The 27,066-nt window shown below is 40.7% G+C and overlaps 1 protein-coding gene across 4 annotated transcripts in view; it reads left to right on the top strand.

Moving 5' to 3' along the window:
* PXDNL (peroxidasin like) overlaps positions 1-27,066 on the top strand; it is a 419,548-nt gene that overhangs the window by 274,678 nt on the left and 117,804 nt on the right. For all 4 annotated transcript variants that reach the window (XM_060610502.3, XM_060610501.3, XM_060610500.3 and 1 more), the window contains 4 exons: positions 9,792-9,863; positions 15,245-15,316; positions 21,423-21,592; positions 24,196-24,313. In XM_060610502.3, coding sequence (XP_060466485.3) covers positions 9,792-9,863; positions 15,245-15,316; positions 21,423-21,592; positions 24,196-24,313 — 432 coding nt within the window. The remainder of the gene's footprint in view (positions 1-9,791; positions 9,864-15,244; positions 15,317-21,422; positions 21,593-24,195; positions 24,314-27,066) is intronic.

The following is a 27,066-nucleotide window of genomic DNA, read 5'->3' as shown; positions in this document are numbered from 1 at the left end:
TTTCATCGCACCACACTGTCCCCGTGCAAGGCCTGTGGTGACTGGTGGGTTTTCTCTCGGGTTTTCCCCGCATCACGTTACACTTGCTCAAGTTCGTCCCAGACGCTCATTTCTTCATTTCCACACCACTCTGGGAGCCTCAGGTTTCCTCTTATTCTGTTCCCTTGTATTGCCTTTGGCCAGAGCGTGCCACTAAATCACAGCACTGATGATATCAATTCCCTACCCTTGACCCTTTTGATTAGTAACTCAAACAAGCACACATCTATCAGGGAAGACAGCCTATCAGGAGAGACACGCAGTCACAATAATAAATAACATATAGAATCACGTAAGTCTATGGCAACAATTTTAAAGGGTGCGTGCTTAGGAGTGCCAGGGACGTGGGAATGTGGCTGCAGTCTGAAACAGGAAGGGTCAGAGGGGGCCTCACTCAGCAGGTGCATGAGAGCCAAGACTTCAACTGGAGAGGGATGTGGCTGGAGCAGAGACACAGGCTCCGTCAGCATGGGACGCGGCAGATCACAGGAGCGGATTTGCTTTGTATGGTGAACGATTTGCTTTTTGTTCTGCAAGAACCCTGCAGGGGTTGGAAGAAAGACGTGGCGGGATTCGTCCGACACGTTTTAAAATGATGACTGACTTCTGCCTTTTCCTGCCTTCTTCTGAGCTCTCTGTTAACAACAGACTGTGGCCGGGGGTGGGGGGGGGGGTGTGGGTGGGCAGGGGAGTAGTCGCGAGGCCCTTGGTATAAACCAGGCCAGAGGAGGTGGTGCCCCTGCCGCCCTCTGTAGCAGTATAGGTTTTACATGGGTGCGCATTCTGGGTCTATGGAAGTAACCCCTTGGATGTAGGACATTGGAGGAAGAAAGAAGGCAAGGATGCTGTCAAGATTTTTTGGCTCAAGCAACAAGAAGGAAGTGCCATCAGCTGGGAGGGAGGAGGCCGTGGGGGGGGGGGGGCGGTTATGGAGGGATAATCAGGGTTGCAGACTTGCACGTAAGTGTCAGAACTCTACTGGACAGCCAAATGAGACTTGGAGTCAGGAGTGGGAGAGAGTGGTCTGGACTTCCCGTGCGGCTGGGGTGTCACTGTTCTGCAGAAAATGTTCACAGCCACAGGACTGGCTGGCACTGAGTGTGGATGCAAAGTGGGAAGCCTGGGGACTGAGCCCTGTGCCTCCCGCACAGGAGGCTGGGTAAGAGAGAAGGAAACAGCAAAGGGATCGAGAAAGAGCGACCCTTCTGGCAGAAGAGGCACCAGTGTGGAAAGTACACTGAGGAGGAGGGAGTTACCAACGGGCTCAAATGTCATTGAAAAATCAAATTTCAACACCAGCTCTAGCAGTGACGATAAAACCGTACTGAACTTAACCTTGCTTGCTGTAGTGACAACTCAAAATGTGCTCCTCTGTCTTTATTTCGTATATTTCTGTGACATTTCAGAGTTGATCTTGCCTTTTACGTTAAGGAGAAAATTGAGGGCAAAATTTCAGAGACGTCTCCCTCGCTTTCCTGGCTACCAGGATCCTGTCATGAATTGGTGCCAGCCTGGTTCACTGGGTCACTCTCTCAGCTCCTGTTTAAAGTGACGCCTTCCAATTGTGCATTGGTACCATCCAGTCCCTTCCGTCCTCTGCAGGGTCTTCCTTAACTTGTTTCTTTTAGTTCTTTCCTCCTCTCCTCTGGCACCCTTGTAATTGCTTCCCACCATTTTGTTCTCCCCGGGCTCTGGAGTGTCTCTTCCACTCTCCAGTCCTTCAGTCTCTGCTCCATACAGCACCCAAAGTCACCACCACTGTTCCTGCTTAAAAAGCAAACCAGGCTTGGGGCACCTGGGCGGCTCAGTTGGTTAAGCATCTGACTCTCGACCTCAGCTCGTTTCTTTATCTATTTCAGGGTCATGAGTTCGAGCCCCACTTTGGGCTTTACCCGATGGGCATGAAGCCTGCCTAAACAACAACAACAGAACACCAGGTTTATATCACTATACTGTGCACCTGAAACTAATATAACATTGTAAAAAAATAATATAAAAACCAAACCAGTCTCCAGCTCAGCGTTTTGCAACCTCGGCAATGTTGACAGGAAGGGCCAGGTAATGTCGTGGGGGCCGTCCTGTGTTGAGGACTTGGAGTGACATCCCTGGTCCCTTCCCATTGGATGCCTGAAGGAGCACCTCCCCCAGCTGTGACAAACAAATGTATCTTCACCGATCGCCAGATATTCCCCTGAATTGGAAACCTCTGCTTTAGTTCCTATCTCTCTCTCTCCAGCTAACTTCCAGTCTTTTGTTCACATTGCTACCAGAAGAATGTTTCTAAAATAAACATTTCACTAAGGATTTCCATTTCTTTAAATCTTATAATGTGTCCTGATTACTTTCAGGATAAAGTTCAAACATCCTTGCTGAGTTTCTAGACTTCTGCAGGCACTTACGCCTCTGTCCAACTACTTCTGTTCTGGAGAAGAGCCTCGTGCTTTCACTCCTCTGTGCTTCACATATACTTGTCTTCTTGCTTCCTAAAACTGCCTTTCTTCTTTTGCATCTAGGTAAGTACAGCTTGTCTGTAAAAATTAGCTAAAGGATCCTGTTCTCTGCGCAACTCTTTAAATCTCATTTGGATTCTTCCTATGCCCATGGCATTCCTTGTGTTCATTATCATAATACATATCCTACTCAACTACAGTCATCGATTTCTTACCTTTTACCTCTAACCAGACTGGAATCTCTGAGAAGGTCAAGGATATTGTCTTACACTACAAAGGAACTCAAGAAAGCTTAGTCATGCTTTAATATGCTAAAGGATCGCAGAGAAGTAAAGTTATTTCTGACATGAGCAATCATTATGGTCATCGTGGAGACATTACCATTTGAATTGCACCTAAATGGATGAGAAAACATTTTAAACACAGACACTGGTTTAACAAAAGGGAGATTCAAGAGGTGCTTGGGTGGGTCAGTCAGTTGATCTTTTGACTCTTGATTTCTGTTCAGGTCTTGATCCCAGGGTCATGGGGTTGAGCCCCTGTCCGCCTCTGTGCTGAGCTGAGTGTGGAACCTCCTTGAGATTCTCTCCCTTCTCCTTCTTCCCTTCCTCTGCGTGCATGCTCCCTCTCTCCTTCTCAAAATAAAATAAAATAAAATAAAATAAAATGAAATAAAAATACATAAACAAATAAATAAACAAAAGGAGATCCAGACACAGGGAAATTGAAATTTGGTTAAAGGATGATTAGACTCCTGTGAGGGAGGAAGGGAGTCACAAGTTGGCACGAGATCTTGGGACACTTTGAATTCCAGCAGAGGAAAGTGGAGAGATATTAGGGACCCTAATAAGAGGCCATTGTAATTAGCGCTTTTTTTCTGTAAGAGCTATCAAACAATCCAATATAGTAGATTGGAAAGAAGAGGGTTGGTTTAGATGGGCCATGTATAGCTATTAGTTCAGGAGAAAAGAAATAAAGACTGGAAATTGGACTATACCTAAACTGTTTTCGAAACATGACTTTTTCCGTAAGTATTCTAATTTAGGATTGGAATAACATTTTGAGGAATCTAGCTTGTACAGTAAAATTTTCAACTGGTTTTAGCTGTTTAAGAATAAATATAATCCTTGTATAATAGATTTTGGTAAAATAGACTATTATTGACTTCAGCACAGCATGCAAATAAGATACTAGAAAGCTTTTCTCTTGAACCTAATGGATTATGGTAATTCAGTCAATTTTTGTCTTTAAAACCAGTTAAAATAATTTACTGTGCTCTGAAATAAAGATCTCCGTTCAAATGCTTAATTGACTGCTAAACTGTATGAATAATTTATTGTTCTAACAGATCGTTCTGACTTGCTATTGTGCAATGAAGCTAGAAAATGCATATTTCAGTCTCATCTGATTCGCATGGAAAGTTGGGAGTCACAGTGGTGCATCCAGCAGGCAAAAATTCTCTGGTGCATCTGGAGGCAGGGCACAGAAGATCTCCAAGTCAGCCCTCACCTCTGTGTGCCTTCTCTGAGGTCTGTCTTAGGTGCAGGATTGTTGAGGGCTTTATTTGAAACATCTCCTTTGCCCTATGCTCCCCACTCCTATCTCCTTAGCTTATGTTTTAGATAGACGTGTGCAAAATTAAATACACAGACACACCCAGACTCACACACACGTATGTGCAACTTCTGTCTCCCAGCAGCACTCCTTTTCCCTTCCTGAACTCAAGGCTTTTGAGGAAATAAGAGGTAGCTACTTTTTCCAAAAGGGTTGGGAACACTGAACTTCCATTCTTTTTGACTGTGCAGTTAGAAACAGATAAATACAATGTTCTCCTCTCCATCTCTGCTCTCACGTTAGAGTGGGGTTGCCAAGGTGATGGTATGGCACAGTGGATTTGTTTTTATGTGGCCCAGTGAGTTCACACTAAAAGCTAAATCAAAACTAGCAACTTCGCTCCCCGAGAACCGCTCTTTCTCTATTATTTCTGTTATTTTTGTTGTCATTCTCTGGCCACATGTTCTTGCTCTGCTCTGCATGTTTCGTAAAACTTGGGAAGATTTTTGTTCTCATTTGGGCGGGCTAATACCTGGGGCTGGCTGTGTAAGTAAATATTTACTCAGAGCGGTCAAGTATGGTGTCCTTGCCCACAGAAAATTGTGATTCTAAAACATCTCTTTGGAATGAGATGAATTCAGAAAGCCCCAGGAATCTGCTAGATGTCCTCCAGGTTTGTTAGTGCCTAATGATTCTTTAAGGTTTTAGGAAATGCGATTAAACATACATGATTGCAGACCTCACAAAAGTCAGGCCTCTGTCAAAATTTGTCATGGTTCTTCCTCGAGAAAATGCAGTGCCCTTACAGGATGTTGAGCCAATATTAACTCAGAAAGTTTTCATTACGGTTCCTAAGCCGGTCCATCTTTTGTTTTACACACCCTAGAATGTACTAAGAGTTCAAGGTCTTAGCCTCTCCTTTGCAAAGTCAATGCTGTGTGAAACCACTGGCTGGTCATTTGTTCTTTCAGTGATCAACTGTATAGTGAGTATCTATCTATCTGTTAAGCCTGTGCTAGGAAACTGGGAATGTTGGAAATGAGCTTAAACCCCGCACGGTCTCTGTCTTCATGGAACTTAGAGTCCAGTTAGGGAAGGTAGACATGATCAAAGACTCACTGAGACTCGTATAAAATTGCAACCGTGCAGGGCAATGAAAGCCTGTAAGAGGGGATTTGACACGGAGCCCGGAGAAGGCTTACTGGAGGAAATAACACAGTTGGGATCCGAACACGGAGTAGGAATTCAAGCAAAATGAGAAGGGAAAGGAAGGGGAAGACTGCATGAAGACCTTTGTGGGCAGGAACGTGGCCAATACGAGAGCCCGGGAGAAGGCAAGAGTGCCGGGGTTGAGGTGGTGAAGGAGAGCGGGGTAAAAGGGAAAGATGGAAAAGAATTTTCAGGTGAGATCCTGAAGGGGCTTGGCTCTGTTAGAGAACTTTCTCTTCATTCTCATACAAATTGAAAACATTTAAGAGTTCTAGCAAGTATTTCCAGAGGGAAGAGAGGAGAAAGATGTAGGTAGACGAGTTGAATACTTTCTGTGTTGCAGCACCTAAGGTCATGCCCTGGTCTAGTGTAGCGGTTAAAGGGGATGGGATAAATTCAAGATATACTTAGAAGGCAAAATCAAAAGAATGAGGAGTTTGTATAGGATATAGGGAATGAGGGAGGAAGGGTCAATCCTAGTTTTCTGACTTTGCACACGGATATGTGATGGTTCCTGTGCAGGCAACCGCACAGGAGAGCAGGTGGGTTGGAGGACGACTATAACCTTGGCCGCAGACGTACTGGGTTTGTGACACCCATAGGATAGATAAGAAACTAGGTGTCTGAATCCAAATCTCAGAGGTACAGCTGGAGGTATAATCTGGAAGCCTTTTCCATAGAGATAATTGGAGCCATGCATGTCGATGAAATTATCTAGGGAGGCTGTGTTTGAATAAACATGAAATGACAATGGTGGTAATTTTCTGTGTCTAAATTTGTGTCTTATTTGTGTCTAAATTTCTTTTCTTTTTAAAACCTTCCTTTAATGTTTATTTTTGAGAGAGAGAGAGAGAGAGAGCAAGCGCACACATGTGGGGAAGGGGCAGAGAGAGAGGGGGACAGAGGATCCAAAGCAGGCTCTGTGCAGACAGAGGAGAGCCCGATGCGGGGCTCAAACCCACAAACCGTGAGATCATGACCTGAGCTGAAGTGGGTCACTCAACTGACTGAGCCGCCCAGGTGCGCGCTGCGTCTAAATTCCTTGGAAGGATTCAAAACAACATTCTGGTCCCTTCAAGTGATCATTCACATTTATCTACCTGCAAGAAGTGCTTGAAAATGTCAGAATTTTCAACAGCCGAGGAAAAGTGAGGTTGTAAGGAGGATAGACTTGCTATGTTATCACGTTGAGTAAAGAGTAAAAATCAAGCCTAAATACTTCTCTGACTGCAATAAAGCCATGGCATAAATCAACTAAGCCTAACAAAACATTGTACTGCTTTGAATTGGGTTAAAGTAAAAAAAAAATGTTTTTTGAAAAAAAAATTATGTTAGGAAATTTGTTGAATCACATGGACAAAAACCTTAGACATCTGTGCCACAATCAGACAGAATTCTCTTGGCTGTCTTACTTCCCTGCTAGGAATAAAATCTACTTTTGTGCATGTTTTCACATTCATTAGTAGTGAATTCAAATACTAGTTGCTTATCCTACTATATAGTGTATTAAATTGAAGTTCAGTAGAAAGTATGTGACCTGTAAGAGACCCGGGATGAATCTAGAATTGGGGAGATTTATTTTGGGGAAGTGTTCCTTGAATGGGGAATAAACAGGGCTGTGGTTAGAAGGTTCTCAGTATTTGCATGTTGGAAAAGAGTATGCATTTCTTATGAATCACTAAGTACACGTTGCAAAATAGAGAATAGTTAAATGTTAAAATCAGTATTTTTCAATTACTCTAATTACTGCAGCATACAAATCACAAAATCTATTGACAAAAAATGTAATTCTAGATTAGTCCTTCACATCACAGTAGCTACAGCACTGAACAGAATGTTGTACGTTATTTTCACTTTTAGATTGTCTCCTGGCCCTGATTTTAATTGGCTCAGGGCTCCCTACAGAAAGGGCTGTTCATCCTCGCTCATTCTTGTTCCCTTCTTTGTAGTTACCCGCGTTCCTGTGCGAGCTCTGGGACGCGTGTTTGACCCACGATGCCGAGGGAGAGTGTTTGTGCTAAACTCCAGTTTTTATGTGGTGAAAATTCTAGTAAGGAAATTGTTCACGAGAAGTTTAAAAAGTAGGAAGGAAGAAAAATGAGGGCCTAGCTCACTCATGAACTGGAGTACTCACTTTCAGAATCTTCAAGTTGGCACTCAGGTGGCCAAAGGACAGACCTGGGCTTGGGGCCCCCTTCCCTGTGACTTGTTAGGGTGGGCCAGGACCTGGAATGAGATACTTTCCCTCAGTTAAGATCTCGACACCTTCCAGGAGAGGAAGGCACTCATGTAGTGGGAACAGCAGCCAGGCACGCTGAGGAGTAGCCCCCGGGGGTGTTTGCGAGCACGATTTCGCTCCACGTGTGGCTTGGACTTATTACTGATGAGCTCGGGACTTCTCCGTGTGGAGAAGACATTTCCCTCCTTGCGATGACACGGGTGAATCAGGTCTCACTAGGCCATCTGTATGTGCTCTGCCTGTCTGCTGATCTGGGTGCAGCTGTTCCCTTGGCGACCAGACAGGCTGTTGGGCCCGTGTGAGAAGAGAAACCTGTGCCTAAACCGAACCGCGGTCCCAGCAATTCCAAGCTGTGTGAAATTGAGTAAGTACCTTACCGTCTCTGTACCTCATTTTTCCCATTTAAATAATGGGGGTATTCATAGAACTCATCTCGGTGTAGCTGCGAGGATTTAAAATGACCAGATGCACGTAAAGTACGTAGAACAGTAAGTGTTTAGTGTTGTTACTATTGCTATTATTTAGTTCATGCTAAATCGGAAGCCCTAATCAGCATTGATTCATATTCATTATGAAGCGTCCGTTTGCGCTCTGTTAGTGAGCAGGAACCCCAACCACGCGATACACGTTACTTGAAAGAAAAGTCCTGCGACAGACCTCTTTCCAAATCATTCTTCACTGCAGTCCCCGAGGCTCCTTCCTCTCCCGCTCCTTCCTCCCACACCTGGTCTTACCCCCCCCCCCCCCCCCCCCAACACCCGATCCCGTCTCTTCCTTCTCGAAGTCTCCTAGGCTCTACCTCTGGCACTGGGCGCTAGGCCAATTACAGAAGTCATGATTTTCGGGAGGGCAGCGTGTGGCGGGTGTGTGAGTGTGTATGTGTCACATAAAGGAACAAAGACAAGGCTGTTTTATGCAAACATTAAAGCAATTGTGTCACACGGTGTCACTGTTGTAGCTTTTATAATTAGTGGAACCCTCGGAAGGAATATGGCGACCACCAGCCAAGAGGCCAAATTTCACGGGGTGCGGAGTTGGCTCCCGGATCCGACCCAGCACGGTCTGCAGGGATTATTCCTTTCCAACTGGAACCTTTTCATTCTGTTGTAATTATTATGCTTTTACGCTGCTGTCTGAAGTGCTCATCCTATGAGAATGATTTTATAAGAAAGGAGCCTGGGAATGACGTAGTGGCATCTCTTTTCCTTAAAAATCTTTTTTTCTTCGTTCAAAAGTAGTTCCAACTGTGATCAAATAAATCTATTTAAGTGTAAACATGCAAAATGCAAAGCTTCTCTTCCTGTGTCCTCCCTTCAAGTCGCATCACTTTCTGTTGACTAAGTCAAGCGCAATTTATTGTGTTCTTCCGTCAGGACATAATTCAGTGTGAGACTCGGTGTGTCCTTTCTCGTGGTGACTTTCGTGTTTGCGGTGCTTTCCTGGAGGAAATTCACTGTAGACTGCTGTACGCGGCTGTTGGTTTCGTTTTGATGACTTGAAAAGGCCGTGTTTAGAAGTCAGGTGCAAGGTGACTATTTAAATGAGAAGTCAAGTGCAAGGTGAATATTTCAGTTAGGAGTCGGGTGCAAGGTGAGTAATGAAGCATGCGGCCTTAGCAGTGGATCTAAGACTTGCTTTGCGGAGTCCTCTGCTTTGAAGGCTCGTTTCTCCATTTCCTCACAGAATTTCTGAGAGAAAGGGAAACCTTTCTGTCGTCAGCTGCGCTGCTTTGTCACTCTGAGAGACGCCTTTCTGAAATGGCCGCTTTGGAAACATCCACTGGGTTGATTGCATAGAGGGGTACCAAGGACGGAGAAGGTCTAGTTCTAAAGGGATTAAAAAAGACACATTACTTTTTGTATATCCTCTGGCATAATTAATTCATTTCAAATATTCATGTCAATACAGTGTGTCGTTCCTTGTTCTCTCTAGAATGGAACATTCCCTCTATCCTGAAATGTAATAAGCATGTGGTCACTTGTCACGTGTCTTCTTATGATTCCAATCTTAATTATTATTCTAGCTTCACTTTAAAAATTTTAAGGAGTAGAGGAGGAACTTCACCAACACGTAGCATCTTTCTATTCAAGACCGCTACCCAAGAAAAGGGGTAACATACTGCTTCCGGATGTGCTTCCTATTGGTTCCCGGTTGGAATGTCCGGTTTTTAGGACCCAAACTGTAGAGCAGAGGGGACTTGAAATGCTTCAGAGCTGAATTTCAGCCGAGGCTATTGTTAATTTCTCATTTTATTTTACTTACCAGCACGCGAAATAACCAACTTGTTTTGTGCCTTGCAGCTATATTCATTTCAACCAAATAGAAACGCTACAGCCGGAGACCTTTGGAGACCTTGTGAATTTACAAAGACTGTAAGTGTTGACTGTTTCCACGTCCTTTGCTTCTGCTTTACTTCTTTTTTTATACAACGTGTTGACTGCCGGGGAGATCAGGACATTTTGTTGTAAGCCTAAGAAGCAGGGCCTGCGCCTTTGTGCTCTAAGATACAGTCACTGTGAGACATTCTATAGTTTGAAATCCATGGAGAAAAGATGAATCACCCAATTAAAAATAGGGCAAAAGCGATGAGCAACATTGTGCGAAGGAGGTAAAACCACTTTGAAAACTTGAGGCAGAATTGACCACAGTTAACCATACACAGGCCCTGTGACCTATCGATCAGTCCCACTTCTGCTTCTAGACACAACAGATGTGCACCAGGAGGCACATTCTGGAATGTTTACGGCAGCATCGCTTCTAACCCCTCCACCCTAGAACTGACGCAAGCACCCGACAAAAAAGAAGAGAAATAGATTGTCGCGTATTCGTAACCCAGGAGACTCTACAGCACATACGAGTCTCAGAAGCGTTCTGAAACAAACAAAAAAAAATCAAACATCGAAAATCGCATAGTCTGATTTTGTGTTTAGAAGAAATTCAAAAACAGCAGAAACATGCATGGTAGCTAGAAGTTAGACAGTGGTTATCTTTGGAGAGAAGGAAGCGATGGGGGACAGCAGGAGGGGGCTTCTTCAGCCCTGACAGTTCTGTGTTTTTCTGTTTTCCCTGGATGGTAACTACACAGCTGCATTCACTTTTGGGGAAGTCATCGTGCTTGCAGCATGGTGGGCACACGCTTCCAGATGAATGTTATATTTAATACAGCTTTATGCGATAACAGTAACAAACCCAGAGGACACTTGGACAGCCTTCTCTTGTGTTGTCTTTTACTGGATGAAGATGCTCTAACCCTTAATCTCTTCTGTCCCTTATAGTACCAAATTGATTGTGATTTTAGTAGAAGATATGGTATTTTTTAATTTTTTTTTATTTTTTATTTTTTTTTCAACGTTTTAAATTTATTTTTGGGACAGAGAGAGACAGAGCATGAACGGGGGAGGGGCAGAGAGAGAGGGAGACACAGAATCGGAAACAGGCTCCAGGCTCCGAGCCATCAGCCCAGAGCCTGACGCGGGGCTCGAACTCCCGGACCGCGAGATCGTGACCTGGCTGAAGTCGGACGCTCAACTGACTGCGCCACCCAGGCGCCCCTGGTATTTTTTTTAAGAATAAAAAAATGCAGAATGACAGAGCTACACTGAATCAGGAATCTGTTTGAGTTAAATATATTGGGAAAAAAATTGGAAACTAGGAGTTTGTAGGTTCTGAAAAGGATGCCCTTTCATAGGGATACAGGAAATAGACCCTTAAAATGGAAAAATAAAGAGAGCTAATCAACTGCTTTTCCCATGCCATTACTCTAACCTTATCTGCATATGGAAGTACGGGAATTGTAATGCATAAAATTGCCTTGTTTGGATTTGTGTGTTTGTTTTGCTGAAGGAATGAAACGGACTAGAGGGAACTGGGTAGGAAAGCGTTCTGTACCCCTTTCTTGTTCTACCAGCTGTGAGCAGTGAGTTCCGCCTTGGCAGATTTCTGCTTCTCAAATACTAGACTGAGGGAGGACAGGCTTCCCTCTTTAGTTGCCCCTCCACACAAAATCCATTACTTTTCTTCTGTCCTGTAATTTTTTCCCCTTAGCGTTTTTTGCCACAATCTCTTATCTGTTGGTGACCTTTCACATTCTGTGCTCTTGACTGGTATGGATTTATTTATTGTATTGGCCATCTGGGCTATTATTTCAGTAGAGTTGTGAAAGAGAATGAGGCAAATTCGTATGCCTAGCCCACTATTTTGAGTCGGCATTCTTCTACCTATAACTTTGAAGCATTTGTTGAAATGATGTTTTAAATGTTAAAATTAAATGATCGTATTAAGGTATTTCTCACTCTAAACAAATTCAGCCTGACTTTGCCTGTAACCACACGTCCGCAAGTAATGTGCGTTCAGCAGCAGCGGCAGCAAGAGGAAATCTAGAATAGTTCTTTATTTATAGGCTTTGATAAAAGCCCCCATGTGTTGCATTCATAAATAGCAACCCCTACCACTTGTGTGGAACGTCCTTTTCAGTGGAGGCATGATGCCAACGCAGACCAGTGAAGACCTGTGTCTTCGTCTTTTCTATGAAGAGGAGAATTACTTTGAAAATCCTGGCCCTTTACCAAAGTTAGATTTTTCTCCAGTAGATACAACTTCTCTTTAAACAGCCATAAACTATGTATTATGACATCACCAAGCAAAAGACTCTATATGCATTTGGTGAAGCCACATGGATTTAAACTGGTAATTGAGAGCTTGATGCACAGGCAGAAGATTGCAGTCATGCCTCTGGTGAAGTGTACAGAATTCCGACTTTTTGTCTAATAATTCACGGTTGCTATGGAAGAATGATACCGTTTCTCCCCAGTGCCACTTGCCAATTGCACAGTGGTGAGATCTCGGACGTTCTTCATAAAGCTGGCTCCTTGTATTTATTTTTTATGTTCATACTGACCTCAGCAAGCCATAGTTTGTATTTCGCCTGCTTTTTGTTTGGAATCTTCAGTGAATCTGTCTTTAAAAAATGGGGAAAAGAGATCAAGAGGAAGAAAACCTTGATATTCTGTATCCATAAAGAACATTCACGGTGACTGAGCATACATTTGGTTTTATTGGTTTGGGGAGAATACCAGTTTGAAACAACATCACACTAGATGCTTTACGGAGTCAACCTGCCTGGAAAAATGTCTTCTTTCTCAGGCATGCAGCTCACTAAAGCCAAGGCTTTCTCAAGAAGCTTTCTCAAGGTGTTAGGAGCTGAACAGGAGGTTTTCTCTACTTCTTAGAAGGCTCTTGGATTTCCAGTGGATATATCTTTAAACGCTAACATAAATTTCAGGCAGAAGATACACTTTTCTCTCCTCAGAACATTAATGTTGAAAAAAACCCTCATTCATGGCTTGGCTTGTTTGATAGCATGTATATTTCTGTCACAGCAGAGAGATCAGTCTTTGTATCAATTCCAGTCCAATGGATACTGCTAATGTTTTTAATCAAGTGTCTTTAACAGAAAACATCAGCGGCAAATAATTAGACAAACTTTCCAATACAGGAAGAGGTGCTTTTTAGGACTTGTTGGGACTAAAGCAGTCAAAGTGATACTTCCACAAGCAGAACTCAACACATCATCTGCAAAGGCATTTTGAAGATTGACTTCAGGGAAGTTGGAAAGAAGAAAGAGAAGGCGGCACAGGCATGCATTGTCGCACCCCTGCTAAACAGGACTGCTGAAATAGTGCTTCTGTTTTAGTACCGTCACTGACATAGTAGTCTAGGAATTATCTAATAACAGTAATTAAAATAATAGTAGCCCCATTTTATAGACAAAGGAACAAATAGTTACAGAAATAAAAACTGGTGATAACACCTGATTCGGGAAGCCCAGTAATATGTAAGACATCAACTAATGTTGAAATGACAGCAATTTGGACATTTTCACCACTGTACAAAATTAAGGAAAATTGTTGACAATGATTTTTCAATATTTACATACCTTGCTTCCAAATCTGTGGTGGTGGAAATGTTATTCTTTTTTCTTGATTTGATTTGCCTGTTCCACAATTAATTCTGGTCTACTTGGCTTGGAAAATAGATAACATCTTTCGATCTCTGATTATTGATGCAATTTGCAGCCTTTTAAATACGTTAAGAGAATAATCAGCAGCCTTTTTACTGTTGTTATCACAACGCACTATGCTAGTTATAAATAGTCAAATAAGCTTGTAGTCCAGCAAACACACACACACACACACACACACACACACACACGAATAAGTTGTCCAAATTATTTGGCTTTCCCCAAGGTTCAGCTGAAATGTACTACAAGCTTTTTCTCCATTATGAAATTCTATTCCAATATCCCCTGAGATATGAAAATGGATTAGGGCTTGTGGGGATTTAGAATTACTCTGTGACTTCCATCCGTACACCCGTCCTAACCTGTTTACTATTTCTTCTCTAGTCATTGCTTCTTAGTTTGGTGAATTGGGTGGGGCAGAGGATGATGAGTATAAGGAACTAAAATAGTAAGGATCAGGAAAAAATTTCTATCTATTCAGATGTGCTTCAAATTTCCAAAACCATAAAAACATTGTGCTCCTTCTGACTCCCTGTTACCTTAATCCCTAATAGATCATTAAAATTAAGCCAAAAACATACATTGCTAGGAAAACATGGTCAGATGACCCTATTAAATTTTGAGATAGGAGCACTGGTCATGAAGTGGGACTCAGAGGGAGGCTGGATGTAGCCAATTGTTAACACTTTCTACATATTATTCAATTATTTGTGCCCATTTCCTACAGTCTTCAGAAATAAATGGCATGAAGGGATGCCTGGGTGGCTCAGTCGGTTGAGTGTCTGACTCTTGATTTCAGCTCAGGTCATGATCTCAGGCTCGTGTGATCAAGTCTTGCATTGGACTCCACACTTCTCTTTCTCTCCATCTCCCTCTACCTGTCACTCTCTCTTTCTCTCTAAAAGAAAGAAAAGAAAGAAATGGCATGGAGCTTTCCTCTGTTTTGCAGATTATTGTTTTGTCTTCTTTTCATACACATGCCCTTGGTTGAATATGCTTTCAGTGGTGCTAGTGAGAATGGGAGCCCAGCTGTCATCTGCTGGCCCTAATCTCTCTCGTCACAGTGCAGGGAGGTGGTATGGCCGGGCCGTGCTCTCAGGGAGCCCAGACCAGTGCTGGACTGACCAGGTGAAAGGAGAGGTAGAAATCCTGTGGCATGGGCCTCCTCCATTGCCTCTATCCATTACCTCTGGTGATGGAACCTAACTGGGAAGAGGAAGCCAGGGTCAAAAGAGCCTGGGGACGAGCTTCTTCTGTGATCTTCGCGGGCTGTGGCCATGGATTTGAAAGGGAACAGGCAAATGGTTGGCTGAGCCACGGACCAAGCGGCACCCAGTGGAACTGGAGTTTAGCTAAACCGCAGGATCCGGTCAATCATGGTTTGCTTGCGGCCCCCTGCAGTCATACATACACTACTGTGCCGTTTGTTTTGATGAAAACATTCTCTATGTTGATTTCCTTTGTGTTTAAAGACTTCCTTTTGTGGTTTTCTCTTTAGCGCTTGTAATCTCTAACTAAAACAAAAAATTAAAAGACAAAAAAAGAACACGGATGAGAAAATACCAGTATAGTGGTAGAAACGTGCATGTAAGTCTTTAAAACGATGCTTGCCTATTTGCCTTTCCTCACTGAAATATTTTTGAAAATGTACTATGGAGTCAGTTAGACTTTTTGAAAAAGTCTCCTAAATCGTCCTTACTGTGCTGCGATTAAAAGTTACCCTTTGTTTTTCAGGTTTTTGCATAATAACAAATTATCGAAAATTCCGGCCGGGAGCTTTTCTCATCTGGATTCATTAAAGAGACTGTAAGTGAAAGGAAGCATGCAAACACAGAAACCATATGATTTCCCCCCAAATAAATAAACCCCAAGCGATGATTTGCCTTTGTCTCCTTCTGCTGTGAAAGATCATTGCAATTCTAGCGTGGTCGAGAGAAAACGGTTTCGTTAACTGCACAGCGATAGAGGACACAGATAGTCTACTGAGCTTTTCATGTATTCCCTTAGAAGTGACATTCAAAAGGAATACTGAAGACAGAACTTTCCTCGGTTCTCAGTAATTTCCTTGCTGGTCAAATCTAAAGGCTCCCAAGACTTCCTTTTCCTTTCGCTTTTATTTAAAAAAGAGATGTGAGAAGTTCCAAAGAAAGTCTCACTCCTCTGGCCAGACTTCACAAGCTGGGCCTCGTTGCACCGATGGTTACAGGTCAAGTTCATTTCTTCCGACACTAAACAATTCAGAGTGAACACCCCAATCCTGTTTTAGTCTCCAGCTGCCTCGCTTTTCCGTCTGCCTCTGTGAATCACTTGCCTTTACCCTGATCTGTCTCTGCACCCCGCTCTCTGGGTATACTTCTGCATCGTTGATGGATTTCTGGTTGTTATTTTTCCCCTGGGTGAGTTCCAGTTATCAGATAAAGATCAAATGTCCCGCTTCCCGGTGCCAGTTGGAGGGGACACGGGGGCAGACTCACAGAGGTTTCTCTCTCAGCCGTCTTGGGGGCCACGTTGTTGCTGTTGTCTTTCTGGTGTGATGTGCCCAGGTCCAGGTTGACAGGCAAGGGAAGGTGAAGATTTAAGTAGGTATCGGAACACCGAGGGAGAGAAATGTGTGTTGTACTTGGTGCCTGGAAATCATACTTGGAATCGCCGTGTTTCAAGGATCACGAATCATCAGGAGGAAGGTCCATCCAGCCCCAGTCCATTGTTTCGGGCGTTCGTGCTCTGTTTTCTGTCATGGCCGTTCTCAGCGCAGATGCTGCCTCCCCCGCCTTTTCTCCTCGGGCTGTGCTCTTTGTGCTCAAACCCACCAAAGCCTTGCTTGGTGATTCTCTTCACCTGCCAGAATCTTACTTCTCAGAGCTGGTTGCACTGAGCCGTTTGGAAAAGTACGCGCGTGGATTCTCATTTGCTGTCGTAATAGACTTTGTCTTCTAGAGCAGTTTCAGGTGCGCAGAAAGTAGTGAGACTTCCCACGTACCCTCTGTCCCCCCACACAGCCTCCGCCGCTCTCATCCCCCACCAAAGTAGAATAGCTCTTAAAATCCACACGTCGGGATCACCCAAAGTCCGTAGCACATCTTAGGGCTCACCCGTGGTATTGCACATTGTATGGGGTCAGATGAATGTGTAACGACATATAGCATATGGAACGTCGTATGGAATATTTTCACGGCCCTAAAAGTCCTCTGTGCTCCTCTGTTCATCCCCTCGTGCCCGCAGCCGGCTCCATAGTTTCATCTTTTCTCGAATGTCATATGACTGAAATCTTACAGCATGCAGCCTTTTCGGATGAGGTTCTTTCATTTAGTAATAGGCACTTCAGATGCCTACATGTCTTTTCATGGCTCAACAGAGAATTTCTTTTTAGTCTAGAATACTAGTCCATCGTCTGGTTGTACCACAGTTTATTTCTGCCTTCACCTGCTGACGGACATGTGTTTGCTTTCAAGTTTTGGCCATTAGAAATAAAGCTGCTAGAAATATCCACGTGTAGGGTCTGAGTGGACATAAGCTGCATGTGCTTTGGATACATACAAAGGAGCACGGGTCCTGGATCTTATGGCAAAAGTATATCTGTTTTTTGAGAAATTGCCTGGCTGTCTTCCGAACTGGCTGTACCAACGTGGTCCCACCGGCAGTGAGAGGTCACCGGCATTCAGTGTTGTCAGGGTCCTGGATTTGGGCCATTCCGATTGATGTATAGTGGGATGTTGTTGTTTTCCACATTCTTGGTTTTGAGTCATATCTGGAAAGTGAAAAATACCAAGATATTTTGCAACAAGGCAATAGGATGCTTTATTCTGGTAGTGGGAGGAATATGTTTTTTACTTGCCTTCTTCCTTTTCTTGTTGAATTTGTTATACTATGTGTGGTTAGAGTCACTGTCTTTGTATATTTGCGGTTATAATTCCCATTAAATGTTTCTTTTCTACATAGATTTCTACCTGGGTATCATTCTTGACTTCTAAGACTCTCAGAAAGTCTTGAAATGCTAAATCCCTTGTTTTTTCCCCTAATCTCTTTGTGCTATTCTTTCTTGTTAAATTTTAGTAGCAGCTTTTTTGTTCTAACCTCTCACATTTAATGAAACGCATTCACTCCATTGCTGGAACGCACACAGAGAAGCAAATACTAATCAGGAAGCAGAGGCAGACCTTATTTTAGAGTGATGTGCCGTTGTGTATATTCTATGCATGCACTGTCTTTATTTCGAATGTTTTAAGCCACTTTTATTTATTTATTTAATATAATTTATTGTCAAATTGGCTTCTATACAACACCCAGTGCTCATCCCCACAAGTGCCCTCCTCAATGCCCATCACCCATTTTCCCCTCCCCCACCCATCAACCCTCAGTTTGTTCTCTGTATTTAAGAGCCTCTTATAGTTTGCCTCCCTTCCCTCTCTGTTTGAGACAATTTTTTCCCCTATCCTTTCCCCCGTGGTCTTCTGTTAAGTTTCTGAAGATCCACGTATGAGTGAAAACATACAATATCTGTCTTTCTGTGACCGACTTATTTCACTCAGCACAATAGCTTCCAGTTCCATCCACGTTGTATGTTGTGTTGATGTTGTGTTCATAGATGGATGGTACACTGGTCCCTTCTGGTCATGGTAAACTGACATACAGACGATCTGAGCCAACTCTTCCAGGGTTCATGAGATCTTGGTCAGGCTGAGATGGTGAGCCCTGGTACCTGTTATTCCAAATCCTCAAACCTGTGCCTATCCAGGCTCTAATTTATACATGAAAATCAGAATACAGGAAAGTAACTGAAGGCTAGTTAAATAAGCTATGTGTACCATCAAATAGATTCCATCTTCAACAGTGAAGTCTCTCAACAATTGAAAGAGTGTCACTGCATTGGTCGCATCTGGGAGTCCGAGAAACCTGTGTGGCTCACATGTGCCCTATCAACACTGGGAGCCGTAGGGGACACCGGCTAATGGTTTCCCCGTCCGTTCCATATCATTTCTAACTCATGACGACCACGTTCCTTCCAAGAGTACTGAGAAAGTTAAGGAAATTCTTTTTAAAAAGTGCTTTTGGATCTTTATGTGAAAGGGATTATGTAGGCGCAAGTGATATATTACTGTATTTTCAAATAGAAAGATTTGTATTTGAACTTACCCTGTGCTTTTTTATTCCCTTTCAAATTGCCCATTGAGCAGTGAACAGACCCAAGTGGGTAATTATTTTACTGTTGTGATTCTTGACTGAATGCGATCAAAGAGAAGTTGTCTTTGATTTAGCACATCGGGTGTGATATTTGATGTAAGAGAAACTTCAAAATAGAGGACAGTGAAATGGCAGTGATTTTAAGTGTATTACTAATAAGTATGGGCTAATAAAGATTAAGACAACCCACTTTTATTATTGATAAAATAGTGTTTTATCTAGTATTATCTAGTGTTTTATTTTTCAAAATTTATGGCTTTAAATGATAGGCTATGTTTTAAGTAGTGCTTTCTCAGTATAAATTTGGAAACACTCAGCTTGTAAAGCCTCCCCAAATGGATTTTTGTGCAAAAATACAGTACTATATGTTTTTTCACTACCATAAAAATTCTAGTACTATATGTTTTTTCAAATATAAAGGAGGTTTTTTTTTAATGTTTATTTATTTTTGAGAGAAAGACAGAGCATGAGCAGGGGAAGGGCAGAGAGAGAAAGAGACACAGAATCTGAAGCAGGCTCCAGGCTCTGAGCTGTCAGCACAGAGCCCGATGAGAGGCTCAAACTCACGAGCTGCGAGATCATGAGCTGAGCTGAGGTCGGACATTCAAGCAACTGAGTCACCCAGGCACCCCTCAAATATAAAGGAGTTTAAGTGGCAAGTGAAAAAAGAATAACCTATAGTTGTTTTATTCATGGTTTGTATCCCCTGCTATGGATGAATATTTTAATTGAAGTCAGTGGTCATAAAAAGAAGAAATGAAATCTTATGCTCTAGTGTTGTTAAAACACACAGGCATGAGGATACATATGGGAAAGAGTGGATCACTGATTAACGGAGGGTTGTTATGTAAGCAATGATGACATCAGGGAAATGGAACATTCAAGAATGTTGGGTCCCAAGGGAGTTGTTGATGTCCTGGCTTTGGTTCAACTCAGAAATCTCATGGTGATACTAAAGTGAGAATTTGCACCTTAATATGTAACAACAAACTGCTTTTGATAAAATTACCAGACATTAAACTCAAAACATAAATCAGAATGAACTTTGGGCTCCTTCATGTTGAAATAGATCAGTTTTTTAGCAAAGTAGCTGGTTCAGTAAATCAGTCAGTGACAAGGGACAGCCAAGGACACTGAACCCAATACCTTGCTGAACAAGTACCAGTCAAGTGTTACGTCTTATACATCACTCTGGACAAGGCTGAAAGTATTCTCCGTTTCAGTTATGGCTTTATTTTCTCTGTTTAGTGTGAAATCTTGATAGAAGCATTCAGCAAATAAAATCCATACCATTCAGTAACCTTTTAATGAATGTGAGATTTTTCCCCTTAATTTTAACTATTTAATGCTGCTAAATATAGCTAGTTTTCAGTGTAATACAGTTCGAGTACAATATAACAATCTTATGAACGAAGCATCTACAATACACTTCACGAAATTATCAGACAATCTTTCTTAAATTTATTAAAAAATGTACAATTTTCTCGAATTATAAATTCCAAATCTAGAGAAGAACATGATTTTTTTTTTTTTTTACTTTTAGCTTACTATTCCCAGTAACTTACTACTAATACAGATTCCTAAGTTAAAATTGCTAGGTGATTTTTAATTTTATATGCAAATTAATCCTTTAAATTCCTTTGTTTCCCAAATGATTTTAAAGGACATTTTATACAATTATTAAAAAATATAGCATTTTTAAATTCTTAAAAATCACATAAAGCATTACTTATGACAATAAAATTTGGACAACATAACATCCCCATCATAAATATATTCATATTATCATTTCATCCCTTGAATTCCCTTGTGCAGAGTGTGACCTCATTACCGCTATAGACAGACTTGTGGATTTCATTTAACTAATGCTGCCCTTTCACCCTTCGGATGGATGAAAGAGATAATTTATCACTTTGTGTACCCTTTTGCTACACATCTTTTGGAAAGAATGGAGGTACACACCATCAATCTCTTTGGTTATCTATCAATTTTATTTCATGAGAAAAAAAAAACGTGCTGGAAGGGATTTGGAAAACGTAGTAAAACTTAGCGAAAGTGAACAACTTGTGGGCCTAGATTAGGAAATACCACAAAAAAAAATGTGAAGGGCCTACCCATCCGGTCTGCCAGAGACACTCCCAGATGTGGGCCTTTGTAAGATGGCATCATTTCCAGTGATAGCCAGGCCTTTTAACGCACACACACACAAAGAAATTTTAAGAAGGCCTGCCTCTGTCCTTTGGGAAAATTGAAGACACAAGAGAACACAGGCCTATCCATACTGATGTCAAGGTGGTTTGCAAGAGAAAAGAGCCAGTCATCTGAGGCAGCTGCCCAAATCAGACACAGCACGTTTATAGGCCTCGTTTGGGTAATAAAGCCTCTACTCTTTCTTGTAAGTAACCTCTGTGAAAAAGTTAAAAAAAAAAAAAAGTATACTACCAAGTGTAAATTCTCTGTTCTTAACATTTAGAAGATCTGTAACATTTCACTATGTATAGTTTCAACTCTGAGCCTTCTCTAAGACAAGTAAGCATTCATTTGATCCTGTAGTTATTAAGGTAAACTTACAGGTAAGCATGTATTGTAGTCTGTTGATAGGTACCGACGAATCCTGGAGTCAAAAATGTGACTAAGGAGGTAAATTGGAGGCCGTTAAAGATTTTAATTCAGAAGATGCAAACAACATTAATAGTCACTCAACAGTTGTAATTCTTGCCTGCATGCCTAGGCGTCTGGATTCCAATGCCCTAGTTTGTGACTGTGACTTAATGTGGCTGGGGGAACTTATGCAAGGCTATGCCCGGAATGGCCAAACTCAGGCTGCTGCTACATGTCAATATCCCAGAAGGCTCCAGGGACGCTCCATTGCTTCCGTAACCGTGGAGGAGTTCAACTGTGGTACGTAATTTTCTCTGTGCTTGGAAAACGGAGTTGTCTTTTGTTTGCCTTTTCTATAAAGGTTTGTTAATACAATGCTGCATTTAAAAGAGCATAATATCAAAAGATGCTATTAAGAGGTTTAGTTAAAAGTATGGTCAATTTCTGTTTCATTATCTGCATTTTCGCTTAAGGGAGTTTTTATCATCATAAACAGAGCTGGGAAAGTCCTTGAGGATCATTTAATCCAACTTTCAAATTTCCTCAAATATTGAGGAAAACTGTTTTTCAACAAGGTCACAGGACACTGTGACCGGCATTAAAGTTTCCACTTATTCCTCAGCATCACTTAGTGCTAATGATTAATAATTGAGGTTTTTCAGGGGTGCCTGGGTGGCTCAGTCGGTTGAGCACCGACTTCAGCTCAGGTCATGATCTCACAGTTTGTGAGTTCGAGCCCCGCGTCGGGCTCTGTGCTGACAGCTGGGAGCCTAGAGCCTACTTTGGATTCTCTGTCTCTTTCTGCCCTTCCCCCACCTGTGCTCTGTCTCTCTCAAAAATAAATAAATGTAAAACTTTCTAAAAAACAAAAAAATAAATAAATAATTGCGGTTTTTCAACTTTAGATCAAATCGTTATTAGTATTCACAATATTAATGCAAACTTTGGATTTGATAAACATAGCTCACATTCTGGCAGCTTTGATAAGGCTATCAGCCTTTACTTGAAGATCCAAGTACAGCTTCTTAAAATATTATTTGGTTCTCACCTCAAGCTTTTAATATAAATAAGATAATACCTACCTATGTATCTATCTAATCTATATTTATATATAGCTTTAAACATGAATAGCTGAATGTACATACATACGTGTGCATGTGTGTGATAATTGGACTCCTTGGAGATTTAGTCTCGTGATAGCTTACAGCAGACATTTTCTTTCTAAAGTCCCATTCACCGGAGGCCAAGTTTTTTTAACTTCTCTCAGCAGGTTATTTGGAAAATTATATCAATATGATTTAATTCCATCCAGATTGAGAAGAAATGTAACTTGGTCTTTATTTCCAAATAAATCGCAAATTGGTCCATACTTTCCACCTTTACTACCGACTTCAAGTTTATGTTGTGGTCCAGTTTGCCTGGAATACAGTACATCTTAACCGGTGTCCTGGATTTCATTTTCCTCCCTCTCCAATCTATCATATTTGGGGAGATCTTTTAAAATACCTATCTGCTTATATAGTCCTTTTTGCTCTGACTCTTTTATAGCTGCCCACACCTGAAAATGAAACACGAAATCCTGAACAAGGCCACGCTTCCTGTATGTTGTATCCTCTGGCTCCTCTCTGTATCCTTGATCCAGTCTTCCTGTCCGTTTGCTCAGTGAGGTTTACTCGTCAGGATGGTCTTGAAGTTCCTAAAAGTTCTTAAGCTTTTTTCCAATTCAAGGGCTGTCTGCATGCTTTTTACTCTGTCTACAGTATCCGTCTTGCACATCTCCTTATAATAGCCCTCTTCTTAAATATGAATTACTTAGAAAGGCTTTATTTAATCTCGCTTTCTACCCACCTTCTCCCTATCACACACACACTGAGTCAAGTCCCTTTTTATAATCTATCTATCAAATCACCATTTATTTTTCTTAGTACTTGTCACAATATATTATTATACATTTTTGTGTTTGTTTAATTTCAGTTGTTTCAGTGAAATGATAAGCCTGTGATTACAGAAATTTTGTTTTGATCACTGTTTCATTACTGGTCTTAGCATTGGGCCTGACATACTGTAATGTTGAGTTTTTTTTGTTCATAAATATATAGATGAATCAAACTACTTTTCCAAAAAGGGTAATGCCAAGTGTTGATCATATGGACTTTTGATGAAGTGGTTAAGATTGGGACCCATATAACATTCTTCAGACATAGTAGATCTGGTTATTTGTTAAGGACTGACAATCTCAAATCATGTACTTATGAAAAGAAGAGTTTTATCATTTAGAAAGGTTTAGAAAAATTTGTTAAGTTTGCCATAGAAAAGTGAAATTCCCTGTCTAACATTTTTCCTCTCATAATTTAACTTCAATAATCTTATTTGATTCATTAAAAATCAATCTACTTTCTTATTAAAATAATTTAAATGTTTCCGTGTTTTACCTCTAATTATTACTTGAGAAGGGAAACATTCATTTATATCAATAAGGAATTTTGCTCAGCCAGGTTTGAGGTCTAGACATACAAATTCTTATAAATTGTATAAAGTGGACGTTAGATGGCTAATTGTCTAGGAAGGCTGCCTACAAATTTCAAGCTCAATTGAAGTACTTGGCTTGAAATATCGACCCATAAAATCAAACTTCTTCCATAAATATGGTTGTATTGAACTACTAGAAATAAAAGCACAGGGAAATTTATTTCATCTACTTCATTAGAGATTCCTTTGTGCACCGAATCTTTCAAATTTCTGAAGTTTTGTTAAATATATGTCTAATGTCTAAACTGGCATATTACTGGGTAACTGCAAGACAATCTGTAGAACTTTAATGTAGACGGATATTAAATATTCTCAATCTTAGGATACTATAATTTTGTGTCTTTAAAAATGCCCCAATAATTCTTTTGTCACAGAGAGTCCCCGAATTACTTTTGAGCCCCAGGATGTGGAGGTAACATCGGGGAATACTGTCTACTTCACTTGCCGAGCGGAAGGAAACCCCAAACCGAAGATTACTTGGATACATAACAAGTAAATATTAAGCATGGATGTGTGTCGTATTCTCTTTCCAATTTCATTAATCCATTTATCTTGTTTCAACTAGTTTATCTAGAGATGAAATTTCCCAAATTATCAGAATTTCTTAGAGACAAAAATGTCTTTTAGCATTCATCTTTTGACTTGTACAAATTATCTGGAGGACTTCTTAAAATTTATATTTCTAGACATCAATGATTGTGAATTTGACTAAAGGGATTTTGTATTATTTCTAGAAGGAAGTAGTGGGATAATAATAAACTAGCGTGTTTTAAAATCTGAACATAATTAGATATAACCTCATCTTAATTATTTTAGTTGCAAACTGGCATTTTACATTTGGTGTTGCAAATTTCACACAATAAATCGGTATAACGTGATGTAAGTGAATTGGCAATAAAGGATATACAAGATTATTTAAAATACTAGTTATTTTTTTTATTCTCATTGCACTATTTGATAAAATGTGGTATGTATCAATCTAAAAGTCTGAATATAAAATTAAATAGCAATAACAAACTTAAAAATTTAAATTAAACGTCTAAAGAACGAGTGGGAAAGTGATATGAAATAGATACATAGAATGAACTACATGTTTGATACAATTCAGTCACAGGACTTGGATAATTATATTTTCATTAATTACATTATTGGTACCTAGCATGCCTTGCACGTGTCCTTCCCAGACTTGCACAAAATCTCATTGTTTTCTGTCAATGTGTATAATCAACACTATATTTTTATGCTTTTCTTCACAAAATATTCTGATATTAAAATAGTTTGCGTCTTTTCTGTATATAATTTGAATTTGTAATTTTAGTAAGAAACCCAGACATGTTTGTAAAATGTGTTTTTAATTCTTGCAGAAAACTAATAAGTGTAGGTTAAAAATAGCTTGGAAAGAAGGCAATTATGAACACTATTAAATTTGGAATCTGGCCCAGGAGAAAGACTTCAACTGATAGAAGACTTCAATTTATTTCCATCTGGAGATTGTTCAAGGGTACTTGAGAAATAGAAATTGCTGCTTGTCATGTCTTCAGACTGCTTGCTCTGCCTTCTTACAGTTTAAATTCAGTCATTATGTTTTCAAGGTTATAAAGGCACTGAAATAGTATTTAGAAAGGGACAAGTGAAATCCTTTTGCCTGATGGAATGTATGGCATAAGGGTTTTAAATATGGTGACTAAAGAAACTAAGATGCATTTAAAAGGAAACAGAGAAATGGAAGAAGAAGGAATAAAATGAAGGAAAGGTAAAGTGTAGGCAGAAATTTCTGTTACTGTATTAACCATTTTGCATAGAAAAAAAGTAGAGGTGAAAGGGAAGAGCTGATACCAAGCAATATTTAACATCACCAAATCTTAACTCACCCATTATTTGTCGTTGAGTATTTTTTTAAATAGAAAGATAACATATAGACTGAAAGTGCATGAACTTAAAGTCTAGTAGAGCAGATAATTTGAAACAAACATCTATTTAACATAAACCAAGCTAAGAAAAAAAAATACAGCCAATTCATTAGAAGCTACCTAGGTGTCCCTTCCTTAACACTCTCTTTTTTCCTCCCCCTAGAGTCCTCTATCCTGACTTTAGGGTCCATAGAGCAGTGTGTTAAGAACTGATTAGACACGAGCAAAGGTAGAATTAGAGAATTAGAAGGTACGTTTGTTGGAGTCAATTAGCTTTCAAAGGCCCAGGACATATCCAGTAGGAGTTCCAGAAAGATAGGTTAGAAGTAATGAGCTGGAGTCAATGTTTAGAGAAGTAATAATGAGGACTCTTTCAAAAATGAAAAAAATCATGAGATTTCAGAATAAGAACTGTACTGATTCCCACCCAGGGCTTAAAAAAGAAATCTATACCTGGCGCGTTATGATCAGAAAGTTGAGAGATAAAACCTTTCATTCCAAGATAATTTTCAGATTACCTTCAAATGCATAGCAATTACACTGACAGTTAACTGTACATGGCTAGAAGGCAATTGCATATATTGAAATGGTTGAAGAAGAGAAAATCTAGTTTCCTTCTGTTTTATATTCAGCTAAATTATCTGACAAGTAAAATGAAGACATTTGCAAAGAGTTGAGCCTTACTTGGGGATATTTGCTAAAAGTAATACAAGTTAGAGAGATGTGATATGCAAGAAGTAAAAGTAAAAAGCAATGTATTTTTTTTCATTTTTTTTAAATGTTCATTTATTTTTGAGAGACAGAGAGACAGCATGAGCGGGAGAGGGTAGAGAGAGAGGGAGACCCAGAATCTGAAGCAGGCTCCAGGCTCTGAGCCGTGGGCACAGAGCCCAATGCGGGGCTCAAACTCAGGAGCCGTGAGATCATGAGCTGAGCCGAAGTCAGACGCTCAACCGACTGAGCCACGCAGGCACTCCAAAAGCAATGTATTTTTAAACATGTCGGTAAATATGAATAAATTGAGATTGTTAAAGTATTGGCCAACTTTAAAGTAAGAGAGAAGTAAAATGTTAGATGATACGAATAAAAATATTGTAAGGAGAGAGGACATAATTAAATCATTTCCATGTCTCATTTTTGAGGTGTAGAATGATATTAACTTTGGATTTAGAGAAGTCAGGAAGGCCTGGTAAAAATTATGGTAAAATACTAAGAAACATGAAGAGACTACAACTATTCATACTTAGAGAAAGGAAAGAGTGATTAAAGAAAACTGGACCAGTCAACAAAAGGCAGGGAGAGATAGAATTAAGACAAAGGCAAGGCAGAGGAAAG

Source organism: Panthera onca, chromosome F2 (genome assembly GCF_046562875.1).
Source record: "Panthera onca isolate mPanOnc1 chromosome F2, mPanOnc1 haplotype 2, whole genome shotgun sequence".
Lineage (NCBI taxonomy): Eukaryota > Metazoa > Chordata > Mammalia > Carnivora > Felidae > Panthera > Panthera onca.
Note: the sequence above shows the minus strand (reverse complement) of the source record. Positions and strands in the feature narration are given on the sequence as shown.